This window comes from Caretta caretta, chromosome 24, assembly GCF_965140235.1.
Source record: "Caretta caretta isolate rCarCar2 chromosome 24, rCarCar1.hap1, whole genome shotgun sequence".
Taxonomy (NCBI): domain Eukaryota; kingdom Metazoa; phylum Chordata; order Testudines; family Cheloniidae; genus Caretta; species Caretta caretta.
The window spans coordinates 15,138,805-15,155,704 of record NC_134229.1 but is presented as its reverse complement, the minus strand read 5'-3'; the positions used below and the strand labels follow the sequence as shown (position 1 = coordinate 15,155,704).

Sequence of the window (16,900 nt, the reverse complement as noted above, 5' to 3'; positions counted from 1 at the left end):
CAGAGTAGCTCCTGGGGACGTGAACAGCTGTGGGGGCGAGAGGGCAGCGCGGTGTCCCAGGCTCCCGGTATCGCTTCTCGGTCTCTATGGCTCAGATCAAGTGTCTGGTCTTCTCCGTTTAATCTCCGGTGTGTTCTCCAGGCGAGAGCTTCATATTAAATGGAGTTTTGGAACAGGGAGCGGGATGAGGAGCTCGCTCCGTCCGCTCCACGCATCAGCCCGGTGTTGCGGCGCTGCCGGGCGCGGTGCCCTTCCCCGGGGCGGGGGAGAACCTGCTGCTAGAAAAAAACCAGCTGCCTCGTGCGGCTGCGGGTCTGTTCCCGGGAGCTGGGGGGTCAGCGGGTCAATCCCCGCCCCCGGCGCCCGCTGCTTTCTCCGTCCGCACGAGCCGCCTCGCTCCTCTCGCCGCTGCCGCCGGACGCGGCTGATCTGCATAACCCCGCCCCCCGACAGGGGCCCCGCCCCGCGCCGCCCCCTCGTCTCCCCGCCCCGGGCGCTGGGTGCCGCGCTCCTCCGCAGCCCCTCTCGGCCCCGGCCCCGGGGGGCGCCTCCGGCCGCCACTGGTCCAGCCACCGCCGCGGCCCTGCCCTGAGCTCCCCCAGCTTCTGCACTCGGCTCGGGGAGCCCGGCAGCGAGAGCCGGGCTGTGCATGGAGGGGAGTTTCTGGGGGTGCGGGGCGCGCAGGGGCGACGGAATTTCCGGTCCCTAAAAGGGGGGGGCCACCAGCGCCGGAACGTGGCCACCCCCCTCCCGCGGCTCCCCTTCCTCCGAGCCCCCACCCTTGCCCCTCCCCATCGCTCGAGGCCCCGCCCCTTCCCCCTGAGTTCCCCCCGGCGCTTCAATTCTCCGCGATCTCCTGCTCTCATGCCGCCTCTTCCCCCCAGTCCCCGCCCCCGCACCGCCCCTTCCCCCAAGGCTCTGCCCGGTGCCGCCCCTTTCCCCAGTTCTCCAACCCCTCAATGCCCCTTCCCCCTTGTGCTTCCCCTTCTTCCTGAAACCCTGGCCTGCCCCGCCCCTTCCCCAAGACTCCGCCCCCACACGGACCCTTTCCCCAAACCCCGGCCCCACACCGCCCCTTTTCCCCATCGCCGCTCCCGCATTGTCCCACCCCTCCAAGGCCCGCCCATGCCCCGCCCGTTCCTGCAAGGCCCCGCCCTCGCCCCGCCCCTTCACTTTAGGCTCCGCCCCAGACGGCCCCTTCTCCCCAGGCCCCGCCCCTGCACCACTCAGCGGCACAGAAACACGGCACAGTGGGGAGGCGGGAGGGCAGAAACTTACTGAAGCAAAAGAATCCGATCCCAGCCCCCTGTTCTGCCCCACACTTCCCGGGTGCCCTCGGGCACATCACTCAGTCTCTCTGGGCCTCAGTTCTCCCATCCAGGAAATGGGGCTGGTGGCGCTTCCCGCCCTCGCAGGAGCCTGGGAGGAGAACTACCCTGCGGGTTGGGAAGAGGCTCGGACCCTGGGGTAATGGGTGAGGGGCGCAGGGGGAGTGTCTTAGCACCATCGTTTGGTATCTGGAGTCTGTTTGGAAACAAAATATTTCCCGAAAGTCATTCCAAAAACCTGTATCCAGCCACAGCCTTGGGAAATATTAAACAAAGCCACACGTTTTTCCCGCGTGTAGCCTGCCCCCGACCTGGCACCAGCCCCCAGTTCTGCCCCCTTCCTGCCACCACAGCCCCATCTCACCTCCTGACCCTCTCTGGGTGCCCTGGGCCCCTCGTAACAGGGGGCTGTCCAGGAGGGTGCAGGGGGGGTCTCTCCTTGCAGCCATGGGGGGAAGGGGGGAATCTGGTGGATGTCCAGCCCCTCTGGACACCTCTACCAGAGACCCCCAAGAAACCCACAAGTTTCCTCCGCATGTGGGGAGGGGTCCCTACTTTCTGACTTGGGCTGGAGATATGGAGAGGGGTATTTCTGTGATGTCAGAGCCCTGCGGCGGAGGGGCTCAAATCATGACTCTGAAGTGGCAGGGCAACCTCCCTCCCGCCCCCCAACCCCGCTCACATTCAGCTAGGGGGCTGGGCTGGGATCTCTAGGGAGGGAGACACAGGAAAAAACAGCTGCCACTATGGAACCCAGGAGTCCTGGATCCCAGTCCCCCTGCTCTAACCTCTAGATCCCACTCCGCTCCCAGAGCCAGGGAGAGAAGCCAGGGGTCCTGGCGCCCAGCCCCCACCCCGCTGTGACCACTAGACCCCACTCCCCTGCCTGGGTGCTGCAGGGGTAACTGTGTCTCTGTCCCAGCTCTGCTCAGGGCCTTGACTGATTTTCCCAAAGTGCTTCCTTCCGAATCCATCACATCTGCCCCCCCCGGCCGGTCACTGCCATCCGTGTGTGGGGGCACCAGCACCGAGCTGGTTCGTAATGGGAAATCATGCAAGCTGGCCCTAGGGAGACGTCTGTGCCCCGACACACCCGGGGCACACATTAGCCCACCCCCAAATGAGAGGGACAATCACACCCCAAGCCACAATCACCCCACACACACCGCAATATTCACAATCGTTCTCAGAGACATAACCGCACACAGTTCACTCCCACTGCTCCCAACACAAGGACCTCTTGCCCCATGCAGCATGTGCTGAGGCCTGTGAAACTCACTGCCACTGGACAGCTACCCATGGGAATGGACCTTTCCAGGAGACCAATAGACATAGCCGTGGTGACAGATGAGGATGGACTCCCAGGCTCTGACCCAGGCTGAGACTGGGCTAGAGGGGTCCATGGCTCTGATCTAGAGGGGTCTATCCAGCAGGGGGCAGCGTGACCCACACAAAAACCTACTGGAAGCACCTTTCTTAGCGGATCTCCCAGGCCATCTCCCACCCTGCCCCTGGTTGAGTAACTAAGGCGGCCGCACGGGACTCTGGGCCGTGTTGCAACCTGGCCCCACCCCTCGCTCCCACACGCTGGCGGGTTGGGTAACTGCTGAGGGATTACACAAGAGTCAGAGCCAGGGAGAGAACCCAGGAGTCCTGGCTTGCCCCTCTCCGTGCTCCCACTCTAATCACTAGACCCCACTCCCCTCCCAGGGCTTGGGATAGAACCCAGGAATTCAGACCACCAGCCCCCACCCCCAACCACTAGACCCCACTCCCTTTTTAGATGTTAGGCTCGCTGCCTCTTCTATCCCTCTCCATCTGCCCATCCCTTTGCTGCAGGTTTTTGGGGTGTCACCCCTGCTCTGTACTCCTCCAGTGCAGCCCAAGGCCTTCCCTCCCCGCAACCACATATCCTCTCCCCCCTGGTACTGGATCATCTGCTAGGCCCCCCACTCCCTCTCGGGGCCTGCTGTGCGGCGTGGCTGGGGATTGTGCAATGACCCAGCACCAGGCAACGTGAAACGGAAACCACAGGCCCTGCCCCACCTGATTTGCCCTCCAGGTGCATCGGAGCCCAGCGCCCCGCTCCTCCACCCTGCTGAGCCACAGGGGGCGAGCTGAAGCCCCCACCACACTCCGCAGACGGGTGAAGGGTCAGGCCGGCCAGCCCGTGTAGGATGGGGGAATCGCCACTGGAGGTGACAGTTTGGGGGCTGTGACCGTGGAGAAGCGGTTGTCGCTACAGCCAGCAGAGGGCAGCAGAGCATGCACGCACACAATTGCAAACATATGCATGAATCCAGCCCCACCCACACATTATTACTAACATACACAAACACCCACCCAAATCCAGCCACATCAACACACACACCTGCACAGCTACACAAACACCCGCCCACACACAAAACCCCGACAGAATCCGATTCACACACAAACGTGCACAAATCCATACTCTCACACACCGCCCCCCCCATTCCCCTCCTATACACACACTTTGGGTCACTGAGAAACTTCAATTGGACGGGGGTGTCTATTCTCTGTCTCCCAGGGCCCATAGGGGGAGGATTGGGGGCATGGCCAGGGCCCACTGGGCTGTGGCTATTCTCTGCCCCCCCAGGGTACATGGGGGTGGATTGGGGGCTGAGGGGGCACAATCCAATGTCAGCCAAGGGGGGGTTACAGGTGGGGAGGGGGCCGTAGTTTCTGCACCACCGGGTTCCTGGTACAGGCTCCCTGCACTTCTTGGTAGTTTTCACCCCATCACCACTTCCTGCCCTGCCCCCTCCTGCTGTGTGAAATGGTTAAAAGGGGGAATGGGAAGAACCCAGGAGTCCTGGCTCCCAGCCCCACTCTAACCCGAGAGCTGGGAATGGAACCCAGGACTCCCGAAACCCAGCCTCCCTTCCTCTAACCCCTAGACCCCACTCCCGCCCATTTTGGGAGCCAGAACGCCTGGGTTCTATCCAGGCTCTGGGAGGGGAGTGGAGGCCACTGGTTAGAGCAGGAGGAGCCAGGACTCCTGGGTTCTATTCTCAGTGCTGCTGTGTGACACCGGGCCTCTCTTTCTCCTCCCACTTTTTGGGTATGGAGACTGTAAACTCTTTGGGGCAGGGCCTGTCTCTCGCCTCGCCCAACAGGGCCCTGATCTCAGCTGCGGCAGGGACTGTCCTTGTGTCTGTGCAGCCCCCAGCACAACGGGGGCCCTGCTTCTGCCCCGGTCTCTTTAGATGCTGCTGTGTACGGATCAACAGACCTGAATACTAAAAGCCATGGCACCGCCATTGCCCTGCAAGGGCTAACTGGGATTCTTACCCCCGTGACCCTCCGTACATCCCCCCCCCCGACAAGTTCCCCGAGTCTCTGCCCTGAGCCCCTCGTGCTGCTCAATGGCAGTGAAGAAAGCCGCCCAGCCCTCGCGACGAAAGAAGACGGGGATGAAAAAAAAAAAAAAGGGCTTTACAAAAATTGGTCACACCAACAGGAAACCGGCCGCAGTGGTTTGCGACTACACCCGCCCCCCTGCGCTTATCCGTCCCCCTCGGGGAGCAGCGCTGGACGACACCATCCAAGTAGGTTCTGGACATGTTCCTCCACCTGCCGGCGTCTGGGCTCCAGCCGGTGCTGGGCTGCGTTCAGTTCCTCTCTCTGGTGCGTGCCCCGGCTCCACAAACGCCACCCCCGCCCGCACACACACACAGACGCTCAGGACTGAGCTTAAAGAACCCCAACCAAAGCGCCCCAGGGAGAGACACCCACGGCACTGCTCAGCTGAAGCCCTGCAAAGAAAGATGCCTCCCCCTACCCATTCCTGAGCGTGTGGGAAGGGGGTCAGGATTGGGGAGCATGGGGCACCTATGGATGGTTAACCCAAGCAGAGGAGAAAGGATCTCAAGCCAGAAGGGAAGTGGGAGGGCCTGTGCCCCCAACATGGAGAATCTGGGGTGGAACCTTGCTTAACAGGTCAGTCTGTCCTTTCTGTTACTGTCCCCTTCTAGCTTTATCTAGCGCTCCTGTTTGTTCATTTGTTCTTTTTTGTTCCTTTCCTTCCGTAGTTTGCAGGTTCTTGCTTCCTTTTCCCCCCCTCTACCTTTCATGCTCTTTCTTTCCTTCACTTTCTAATGTTTTTCCTCTCCCTTTATTTCTTTCTCTGTCTTTCACACACTTTTCTCTCTCGCTGATCATTTTTTTTCACTTGCTCTTTTTCCTCGCTCCCTTCCGAGCCCAGTGGCCCAGGAAGCTGGGAATCTCGTGCCCTGCATCAAACCAAAAACCCGTTGGCATCAAGGGAACAAGATCCATGGCCAAGACCCAGTTGGATTTTGGGGGCAGCCTTTGATATTTAGAGGAGGGGCAGGGAAGACGTTTCTCGGGCTCAGAGCTTCTTTGATCGTCTCCAGGATTCTAGGGCTTTGCGATCATGCTGGGCTACTACATTTGTTCCTCAGTAGGGAAAGCCGGGGTTTAAAGCCGGTTTGTACAGCAGGGTGCAAAAGGGGGGCTGAAAGGGGGGGGTCCCAGAGCCAGCAAAGAAATCGCAAGGGCTATTAAGATTGATCCACCGTCATTCCTGGAAATCAGGGACAGCGAGACACCAAAATGCCTGGGAAGGTCTGGGCCTGCTGGACAAAAGCTGCTGCAACCAGAGAATGCTCGGTCCTCCGCACTCGGTTCTGCAGCCACGTTAAGCACAGTCCAGCAAGAGGATGTTTTAACCAGCTGGGCTGCGACTGAGCTGAGGGGAATTAGCAGCCCTGGCAATGACAGTGGGGTCTCGGCTCCCTGGCCAGCAGCATCTTAGCTGTGGGCAGGGGAATTGTTTGATTTGCAGGGTGCTGCGGGGCTTTGTCCTGGGGATCAGCCAAAGCCTGCATATGCTATCAACCAGCACAGAGCAGCAGGAGCCCATGTCCCCCCAACCAGCTGAGGGTACTCCAGACCCCCTCAGCTCCCAGGGGATGGGTACAATGCTGGCACCCTCCTTCCCCCCTGCAAATCACCCAGGTGGTGGCCAGCTCTGGGACACTCCCAGGGCCCAGTCTGAGGAAGTCAGAGGGATCAGCCTGAGAGGGGCCTCCCGCCCCCCACCGATAGGTGCTGTCTACCCCCACTTCCTAGCTGGGGGTCCCCCCAGCAAAGCTTCCCTCCACTTGATTTCCAATAGGAAGGGGGAGGGGGTGAGTCTGAGAGCCAGGGCTCCTGGGTTCAAGCCACTCACCTCTCCCTGTTCCATCCCTCAGTTTCTCCATGGAAGAGGGATAAGGACAAAGTTGCCCCCAAAGCCCCCCAAAGGCTTCAGAGGTGGTTCTGCCAAGGAGGGCATGGCCGCAGCCAGGGCAGCGAGCTCAGGGAGGGGATCCCTGCCTGCCCCAAGTGGGCTGCGCTGGGTAGGACAGGCAAGGAAGATGCAGCAGGGGCTGTTGCTACCTCAGCACAGGAATAAACCCCTGGGCTCAGGTGCCCAGGACAGGGCCGTCTTTACTGGCCCCTAGGGCAGGGCACAAGGGAGGGTGGGATGGTCCAGGCAGAACCACAGGCCAAGCCAGCCTGGAGCAGCCAGATAGAGCTGGTGCCCCCTAGCAGGGGACCATTCCCCACCCACCTGAGCCTGCCAGTCCCTGCCCTGGGGCAGGTCGGAGCTGGCGTCCCCCAGAGGGGAAAGGCCCCATGTCCCAGTCCCTGCCATAGACCTGAATGCGCATTAGTCAGTTTATTCAGAACAATGGGAATTACAGAACGCCACAAAACCCACGTGGGATCCCCCCCACACCTGACACTGCTCCCCCACCTCCGCTCAGCCCCACCAACCCTCCCACCACCAGCATCTGGGTCACCCCCCCTTACACTGACCCCCCACCTTGTGGAAGAGGGGACAGCTGGGTTAGGCCCCCAATAACTGCACCCCAGATAGGGAAGGAGTGTGGGTGGGACGCGCCTAACATGGGTGTGGCTACCTACAACTGCACCTCTTTGGGGGCGGGGCTCCCCGAGCCCCTCCCAGGCAGGACGGGGCCATCAGGCCCAGCTGTGCTGCTGGAGGGTCTTGAGGGCCAGGGTCCAGCGCTCCAGCCACTGCTGCAAGGTGAGGCCCTGGCGGTGCTCCGCCGGCAGGGAGAACTGCCCCGGCTGCTCCCACCTGAACACAGGGACGGGGAGAGAGAGGGCAGCAGGTGAGATGGCTCCTTCCGGCCCCTCGCCCCACTTCCCCCCCCAGCACAGACACCACCACGTCCACACTCAAAATCTGCCCCCCCCCACATCATCCCTTATGGCAATGCCCCCCCCCCCCCCCGGCCACCCCCTAGCTACGCCCATTCTCCAGAGGCACCAGACCACCCCCTTCCTTCCCACCCCAGCCTCCAACCCCCCCCCCCCCATCAGTCCCTCCTGTGCCCCCCCTCCACTTGGGCAAGCCCCCTTCTTCCTCACAGCCCCAACCCCACCCCAGGCAGGGGAGAACCAACCCTGGACCCCCTCCCAGCACAGGATGGGCAGGGCCTCCCCCCTCTGGAGAACAAGGCGTCCCATAAACCAGGTGGGCGGGGGCTCCTCACCAGGCGTCGATCGTGGCCTGCACCTCGGGCCAGCGCTCCATGCGGCGCTCGCACTGCTCGGTCACCAGCTGGATCCGCGGCCCCAGGGCTCCGGCCTGCTCCCGGTCGTGGTCCCGCAGGGCCTGCAGCAGGACTGGGGGAAAGAGACATTGGTGAGGCCCGGAGGAGTTATGGCTGGGGGGGGGGGTGCTGAGCTGTGCTGGGCGGATGCCATGGTCCTGCCACCCTTCAGGCCGGCTCGTGTGCCAGGAGGGTGCCCCTCGCAGACCCTGGGAAGGGGCCGCAGGCTGGGGGTCGCCCCCCTGGAGCCATGGGGAGAGCTCACCTTGCACGTCGGTCCCCTGGCGCTGCTGCAGGCTGGCTAGCGCCTGGCTCTTGTAACTCAGCTGGGCACGCAGGGCCAGCAGCTCCTTCTTCAGCTCAGCCATGTGGGGCAGGAGGTGCTCCGGGGCCTGGGGCAGAGACAGATAGACACAGGGGGTGAGGGGAGACAGGACCTGCCCCCTCTCCCCCAAGATCACCCCCCAGGGGGCTCTGGGGAGGTTTAATGCAGAATAAACTTGGGGGGTGCTCCTGCCCCACCCCCTCCCCGGGGCCCCCCATCCCATCTCTCCCCAGAAGAGGGTCTCACAGGAGGGGTTCACTCCCACCCTGTGGGGAGACATTCCTGCTCCCTGCCCCATTGCTCCACCAAGTGTGCGTCTCACCTTGTAGAGAGGGAAGCCGGCAGCCTGGCACACAGTGAGGAAGGCCCGGTGCTGGGCGAGCCCCGTCTGGTCCAGCCGATGGATGGAGAGCTCGTGGGCTGGGACCTGTTGGGACCTGGAGGCGGGGGACGACCGGGTCAGGGCAGCTGAGGATCAGCCCCTGAACCCCTCACCCTCAGGCATCCCCCATCCCCACCGGGCACCCCAGCCCACAGCCCTCCCGCTCCCCAGGAAGGGCTGGCGGGGCCCCGTCCTCACAGCAGCCTGCCGGCATAGTACAGCATTGGTACCCCCGGGAGAGCAGGTACCAGTGTTCCCAGCGTATTAATACCCCAGAGTATCAATGCTCCTCTCACCGCTAGAGGCTACCGACGCTCCTAGAGCATTATCAGCCCAGAAAGTATTAATCCTCCTACCACAGATCTCGGGTACCAAGGCTCTCAGAGCATTACCCCCCCCCCCCGGGGGGGAGTATTCATGCGCCCACCAGAGTATTAAAGCCCCTGCCCTATTCTCAGGGTATTAGCTCTCCGCCCAGAGAATACGGCGTTTTCATTAGTATTCCCCAGCACCAACGCTCCTGCTTGTCTCCGTGCCCCGACTGCAGCATTAATCCCACTGCTGAAGTACTGATGCTCCTCCCAGAGGACCAGCACCCCCAGCTTGGGGCAGAGGAGCAGAGTACCAGTACTGCTCTGCGGGCACCTCCCTCCCTCCCTCCAACCGGCAGATCTCAGGGTGCTTTTCCCAGGGTGGGTCTCAGCCCCATTTCAATGGGACACAGGTGGGGAGGGAAGGGGAGGGGGGAGAAAATCCCAGGAATCCTGCATACCCCAAGTCCAGTAGTGCAGGAGGGGGAGCACAGGTACACCCCCAAGGCCAAGGTGCGCCCCCCCCATATGGGGACCCAGCCCCTGGGGCAGCCCAAGAGGGGACAGTTGGCCCCAGGACCCTGCTCGCTGTGGGGGAGAGCAATCAGACAGAGCAGGAGGGTGGGGGGAGACTCACCCCAGGAGGCTGCGGTGCAGCAGGCAGGGGAGGGCGATGGCCCCCAGCTGCCGGACCTCGCGCTCCACCCCCCCGTGAAGGCCCGACCCACAGCCTCCTGGTATCCCAGCCCTGGACTCCCCCATCCTCTGTCAGTGCCCCTTGATCCCGCCCCATGGCATGGGAGGGTGTCTCACCTCGGCCTGGTCCTTGCGGAGCTGGCATTTGATGTAGGAGGTGCCTTTGATCAGCGCCCGGACGTGCTGCTGCTTTTCACGCTGCGGGGGAAGGGGGTAGAGAAAGTGTCAGTCCTGGGGATGCTTCAAGACAGTGTCCCTGCTCCCCCCGGGGCAGCAAGGCACCCCATATTCAACCCCGCAATCACTCCCTTTCCCACAGAAGGAACCCCCCAACCCCCCAACTTGTCCACTCCTTCCTTTCCCTGCCTCCCCTCCCCCCCATCATCCCCAAACCCATATACTCCCCTCAGCATGCACCCCCTCTACTTCCTTCCCCACAGGCCAGCCAGGTACCCTGTGGATCCCCCTCCAGGAACCCCCCACCCATGGACACCCTCCCAGCCAACCCCACCTCATCCTCCTGTGTGCCCTACTGCCTCCCCACCCCCCAGGCAGGTCCCACGTCCAGAGGTTGCCCTGCTCTGGCCCCCAGATTCCCCCCGTGCTTCCCGCACTCACCACCAGGTGGCGGAAGTCCAGGATGCGCTGACGCTTGCTCTGCAAGGCCTGCAGCTCCGCATGGCGGGCACTTGCCTCCTGCTCCAGTTCCTGGCAGCCTCGACGCAGCCCATCCCGCAGCCCTGCCAGCCGCACAGCGCGCAGCTCCAGCTCCAGCACCGCCCTGGAGGCCGGGCGGGACAGGCCAGTTCAGTGGGGGGGTTGGAGGGAGTCTCCCCAGCAGGGGGTGCTCACCACAGGGCCCAGAGAGCGCAGGGGGACCCCACAGGACAGGGAAGTCTCCCCAGCAGGGAGCACGCTCCAGGGAGCCCTGACAGAGCCGGGGTACCCCTGGGGTGGGAAGTCCCGCCAGCAGGGAGCGCTCTCCCAGCGGTGGGTGGTCACGAACTGTGCAGGGCTGAGTTCAGGGGGCGGGGTGTCTCCCAGAGCCAGAGGCAGCTACCTGGCGAGGATTGCGTGCTCCGAGCCGTCCACCACCAGCCGGTGCATCTCCTGCACGAGAGAAGCCAGCTGGGCCGTGCAGCGCTGCTCCCGGGCCTGTAGGGGGAGCTGCTGCACCCACAGCTCCTCACACCTGCTCCAGCCTTCCTGCAGCCAGGGGAGGGAGCAGGTAAGGAGGGGCCAGGGGACTCTGCCCCCTCCCCCCACTATAACCCAGCTGGAGATATGGGCCCTGTTGTCCCTGGGACCCCCCAGCACTGAGATACAGCCCCTTCCCCCTGATATATCCCACACTCCCGGAGCCCCGGATGTGGCTCCCTCCCCCCCACTATATCCTAGCCACTGGCACTGCCCAGCCCCCACATGCGGCCCTGCCTGCCCCTCCCCATGCCCCCACTCACCTGTATGAGGCCCCGGACTGAGGGCAGGGCTGCTGGCGGCCCCGCCAGGTCTTCCAGACGGGAGCTCTCGTAGCGGAACCTGCAGGTCAGAGGACAGAGATACAGGTCCCAGCATTGGTGTCATGGGTCACTGCAGCACCTCTGGGGTGACAGGCCCCAGAGCCCAGACTCTGCCCCCTGCAGTACAAGCTGACACCACCAGGGGGCCAAAGCCCCACAGCACCCCTCTCTCTCGAGCTCTGACTCTGCCCCCACCCCCAAGTACAAGCCACCACCACTGGGGGGCGATAGCTCCGTACAGCACCACACCCCCACACTGTCAGCCCCTTAGCGGTACCCACTTGAGGGCCTCTACGTCGCGGGGAATGTCAATGCGGCTGGTGAGCTCCTGCATCTGCAGGGTGTTCTCCAGGGCCAGGTGCTCCAGGGCTGCCAGGACATGGTTGGGAGGGTGGGAACCCACGATGGCCTGCGTGGGCAGAGAGGTGGGATGAGCCACAGTGGGCCAGTGATGCTGTACCTTCCCTCACGGCTGGCTCCAATGCCCCATACGGGGCTAGAGGGCGCTGCGCTGCAGGGAGCAGGGCAGGGGGCTCTCCCCTGGCAGTCAGGGCTGCCCCAATGCCCCAGCCCAGCGCTAAGGGGCTCCCAGCTGCCCCTTCCAGAGGTGGCTGCATCCCTGCAGCAGGCGAGCCGTCCCCAGAGTCCCTACCCCATTGCTCCTCCCTCCCCCCGTTACCTCCACCGTGCTCAGCCAGTGCTGGTAGGACGTGTCCAGCAGCTCCTCGCTTGTCCCGCTGCTAAGAGAGACACACATGAGGCGGGTAAGAAACAGAGCACGGGGGAAGGAGAGGGCAGGGGAGTTCACAGGATCTTACGGGCGGGCCCCAGAAGTGCTGTGCTCAAAGAGTGACTTCAAGAAGTGGAAGCGCAGCTGGCAGGCCGTCCGCACGTCCCGCTGCAGAGACAGGGACAGACACGCGGACGGGTTACTGGGGTGGGGAAGACACGACGGCCCTCAAGAAAGCTGCAGATCACCAGGATCTACTGGATCCTCCCCCCTTATTGGGATCCAGGCACCAGGCTCAGGGAGATCCCTCAGGATACCAAGACCTGATTGCCAATGGCCCGACAGACTCTCCCCGGGCCCGGTCCGATTCCCTCCTCCTTCCCAACCAAACCCCATTGCCAGATCCCACAGGGAGATCACCAGAGCCCCATGCTGGCATTCACAGGGCTCAGATTACCGGGTACCCCTTGTCACTAGAGCCTGCCTTGGCATCTCCAGATTCCCCCCCATGAGATCCAGGACTGGGATCCCCAGATCACCACCCCCAACTTGCAGAGGGGAGCAGGATTCTCAAATTCCTCTCCCCCCACCCAGGATCTACCCACTATCCTCTCCCCAACTCACCAGTACTTCAGGCTCCAAGCCAGCAAACCCGAGATCAGGCACCTTCCCTCTCACCGTCAGCTCCACCTTGGCCTTTCTGCAGAGACCAGAGGAGGCTGTGAAAATTGGCTGGGGGGCGGGACGGGGAGGGAGGAGGCGGGAGAGGAAGGGGGAGCACAGTTAAGGACATCCCCCCCCCCATACCCAGCAGGACCCTGCCATGGAGCAAAGGATACTGAGAGATGCTACCCAGGATGGGCAATCCCCAATCCCTAATGCCACCTGCCATGGGACCCCCTACCAAGGAGCAAAAGATTCTGGGAGCTACTGCCCAGCAGAGATGTCCACCGGATAGTGCTTCAGAAGCAAAGGATTCCGGGGGACGCGACCAGGAGCAGTGGGGACCCCACGCTAAGGATGGAACCACCCCCCACACACCTGCTGATGTCCTTCAGCTGCTCCAGCCGCCCCCTCAGCTGTGCTACGCTGCCCTGCAGCTGCTGGCGTTCCTTGGCCAGGCGGGCCGCATAGGCCTTGAGCAGCAGGGAGCAGCGCTGGGCATCACGGATCCGCTCCTGGGCCGCCTCCAGGGAGACCTCTGCGGGGTGGGAGTAGAAAGACCATCAGGGAAACCCCACCCCAAGCCCCAGACGCTAACTACAAGGCCCCACTCCCCTCCCAGAGCTGGGGATAGAACCCAGGAGTCCTGGCTACCAGCCTCTCCCACTCCCCTGCCCCGCTCCCAGAACCCAGGAGTCCTGAGGTGACGGGTGTGAACCCCACAGGTGATTGTCTGGGGAGGGACCATAGGGGGAAATCAGCAGCCCCAGGGGCCACGGGAACTTTGCGGATGGAGAAGAGACCACATGGGGGGATGCTGCCCTCAAGGACAGCAGGGCAGTGGAACAATCCTACCCTGCCCCCCACAAAGAAGTGGGGGGAAATGGATTTGGGCTGCAGGGGGACGATCCCACTGGGTGTTGGGGGAGAACTGGGGTGGACTTTGTGCCCCCCACCCCCAGAGCAATGGCCTGGGGTAGAGCGCTGGAGGCACAGACTACGCCGCCTCCCAGATCCTTGGGGCTCCCCCCTTACCGTCAGCCATGACCTCGCGCTGGGCTGTCTCTATCTGCAGGTCCAGCTGCTGCAGCTCCCCACACAGGCGGGCCACGCCCTGGGCAAGCTGCTGGCGCCGCTCCTGCTCTGGTTCCGACCCACTGGGCTTTCCCTGTGCGGAGGGGGAGACACCGACTGCTGTAGACCCAGGCATCCTGCTCACCCCATGGCAAGGCCCCTGTTCCACCCTGCATCACCCCAATCCCAATCCCCCACCCTCATCTCCCAGATCCACAGCTCAGCAACAAGGCACCCACTATCCCATGCCATAGGACCCCTCTGCACCACGATCCCACCCCGACTCTCTTCCCACCCACTGCTCCCACCCTATTCCACCCCGCAGCACCACCTGATCCTCACCTTGCCCCACGACCCCATCCCCTACCCTGACCCACTCTATCCCATCCCACAGCACCCCGATCCCCTTCCCCGCCCCTCCAAATCCAGATTACCATCCCCTACCGACTCCCCCACCCACCACAGCAACACCCAATCCCATCCACAACACCCGTCCCGTCCCATCCCACCCACACACCCCTATCCACCCAGCAGTCTCCACCAGCCCCCTCACCTCTGCCTCCTCCAGATGCTGGTACCTGAGGCAAGGCCTGAGTAAAGGAGGCTGAACGTGGAGAGTGACAGAGGCCTGGACAGATGGACAGACAGACAGACAGACGTCAGGGAGAGGTCGGAGCCAGCAAGCTTGGAGGTCCAAGGCCTGGAGACGGACGCCAGCCAAGGGTCAGCGAGGAAATTAAACCCGCTCCTATAGGGCATAGGGGACACCGGGCTGGATGGGCCCAGGGGCTTGGTCTAAGTGGCAGGGACGGGGCAGGACACTGGGCTGGATGGGCCCCTTGGTGAAAAAGCTGCCCATAGTAACAAGCCCCCACGGCAAAGGGGAACGAGGAAAGGATACCACAGCAAGTTCCCTCGGATCTTCTTCACATTCCTGTGAGGAAAGAGAGAGGGGTGAATCTACTGCAGAAGCAGCAATGGCTCTGGGAACGGAGGGGGATCCAGTGGTTAGAGCAGAGGAGGACGGGAGCCAGGACTCCTGGGTTCTACCCCTGGCTCTGGGAGGAGACCTGAAAAGCAGAAGGCCCCATGTCCGATTCCCCGCTGCTGCCCCCCTGAGCCAGCCAGACCCCCGCCCTGGGGCCGGGTAGGAGCCAGCGGCCCTTTGAGGGGAAAGGCGCCGAACCCCATTCCTCTCACCTCTGGTGGTGCACGTGCCGGGTGACGTATCTCCAGATCTCCGCACACTGGCCTGAGCACATCCTGGGGATACAAAGCAACAGCATCAGCCCCACGGGGACGCGACCTGAAACCTCTACGAGGAGCATGGGTGGCCCTTGGTTGAGGGCCGTATACCCCCCCCACGTCCCTGCCCCAGGGCTGGATACCCCCTTTTCCTTCCCTCCCCCCACCGGGCCAGGCTCATCCAGGTAACCTCACAGGGCTCGGGGGTAACCTGGCAGGGGGCTGGGAGGCCCTTTTATGGGGGAGAGCGGAGTGGGGGGGGGCTCTGGCCCCACAGCTGGGATATAATCAAGGGGCAGTGAATGGGGATGTGGGGGCAGCAGGGCAGTCAGGGAACCCATGGGGAAGAAAGGTGGAGGGCTGGGGGCTGGGGCAGGAAGGTACCAAGGAGCAGAGGAGCCAAGGAGGGTCCAAGGGGGAAGGAGGACCGGGGGGCAGGACGCGAGGAGAGAGGGAGGCCGCCCCCACAGCGGGGACCCCGAAGGAGCAGGGGAAAGGTGGCCGGGGGGGGGGGAGCCGCAGGAGCCCGCCGACAAGGAGGAAAACGGAAACCCGCGGAACAGGAGCCAGGGAGCGGGGGGGGGGCAGGGGGCGGGAGCCGGGGGGGGCAGGAGCCGGGGGGTCCCGCGCTGGGAGGGGGGCGGGGAAGGAGCCGGGGGGGCCCCGAGCTGGGGGGGAGGGTCCGGGGGGGCGGGAGACGGGGGGGGTCCCGCGCTGGGGGCCCGGGGCTCTCACCGGCGGAAGGCCCCGTCGGGGGGCACCTTCCCGGGGGGCAGCCCCATCTCCTGGGCCGCCCAGAGCTTCAGCTCCAGCGCGGGCCCGCCCCGCTCCATGCCGGGACCCGAGCACCGAGCGCGCCGGCCGCTGCCGCAAGGCCCGCCGGGAGCTGGGGGCGGGGCCTGCCGCTGCTGGGGGGCGGGGCCTGCCGGCAGCCGCAATTTGCTGTTCCCCCCTTCAGGTGCGGGTCCCAGCACAGGCCCCAGAGCGGGGGGGGGGCAGGGGGCGGGAGCCGGGGGGGGCAGGAGCCGGGGGGGCCCCGACCTGAGGGGGGGGTCTGGGAAGGAGCCGGGGGGGCCCCGAGCTGGGGGGGAGGGTCCGGGGGGGCGGGAGACGGGGGGGTCCCCGCGCTGGGGGGGGGAAGGAGCCGGGGGGCTCCCGCGCTGGGGGGGAGGGTCCGGGGGGGCGGGAGCCGGGGGGTCCCGCGCTGGGAGGGGGGCGGGGAAGGAGCCGGGGGGGCCCCGAGCTGGGGGGGAGGGTCCGGGGGGGCGGGAGACGGGGGGGGTCCCGCGCTGGGGGCCCGGGGCTCTCACCGGCGGAAGGCCCCGTCGGGGGGCACCTTCCCGGGGGGCAGCCCCATCTCCTGGGCCGCCCAGAGCTTCAGCTCCAGCGCGGGCCCGCCCCGCTCCATGCCGGGACCCGAGCACCGAGCGCGCCGGCCGCTGCCGCAAGGCCCGCCGGGAGCTGGGGGCGGGGCCTGCCGCTGCTGGGGGGTGGGGCCTGCCGGCAGCCGCAATTTGCTGTTCCCCCCTTCAGGTGCGGGTCCCAGCACAGGCCCCAGGGTGGCCCCTCCCCGGCGTGTAACAGCGCCACCTGCAGGCTTCCGGCAGGACGAAGAGAAGGCGCAGCTCATGTGAATTCCCGCGGGTCTTTGCTGAGCCCTTCTGTACCCCAGGGGTTCTCAAAATGGGCGTCGTGAGGTTATTACGGGGGGGGGGTTGCAAGCTGTCAGCCTCCACCTCCAACCAGGGGTGGGGATTAGAGGGAAGGGGCAGTGAGGGGGCAGGGACCCGGGGGCAATGGGCAGCGTGGCAGTGAGGACTCCGGGGAAGGGGCGGAGTGGGGACGGGACTGGGCGAAGGGGCTGTTCGGGGGCGGGGGCTCGGTAGAAAGGGCGGGGCGAGGGCGGGGCCTTGGAGCAAGAGGCGGGGTAGGGGCGGGCCCAGGAGGGGTGGGACCGTGCGGGAGCGGCGATGGGGAAAAGGGGCGGTGTGGGGGCGGGGTGTGGGGGCGGAGTC

At 64.5% G+C, this 16,900-nt stretch overlaps 1 protein-coding gene and 1 non-coding gene across 2 annotated transcripts; one reads left to right on the top strand and one right to left on the bottom strand.

Annotated features, from left to right (window-relative positions):
• Positions 1-69: 69 nt before the first annotated feature.
• LOC142070084 (U2 spliceosomal RNA) lies at positions 70-256 on the top strand. The gene has a single exon (XR_012666017.1). It is a non-coding gene; the product is annotated as a U2 spliceosomal RNA (small nuclear RNA).
• Positions 257-7,151: 6,895 nt separating this feature from the next.
• Positions 7,152-15,785, bottom strand: LOC142069928 (HAUS augmin-like complex subunit 5). Its single transcript, XM_075122728.1, is given in 18 exon segments — positions 7,152-7,461; positions 7,880-8,012; positions 8,205-8,331; positions 8,587-8,701; positions 9,595-9,851; positions 10,272-10,434; positions 10,714-10,859; positions 11,114-11,192; positions 11,455-11,582; positions 11,853-11,913; positions 11,992-12,071; positions 12,528-12,603; positions 12,945-13,104; positions 13,602-13,734; positions 14,194-14,218; positions 14,542-14,574; positions 14,841-14,903; positions 15,621-15,785. Coding segments are annotated over 18 exon segments (1,998 nt in total). The 5' UTR covers positions 15,719-15,785; the 3' UTR covers positions 7,152-7,340.
• Positions 15,786-16,900: the final 1,115 nt, after the last annotated feature.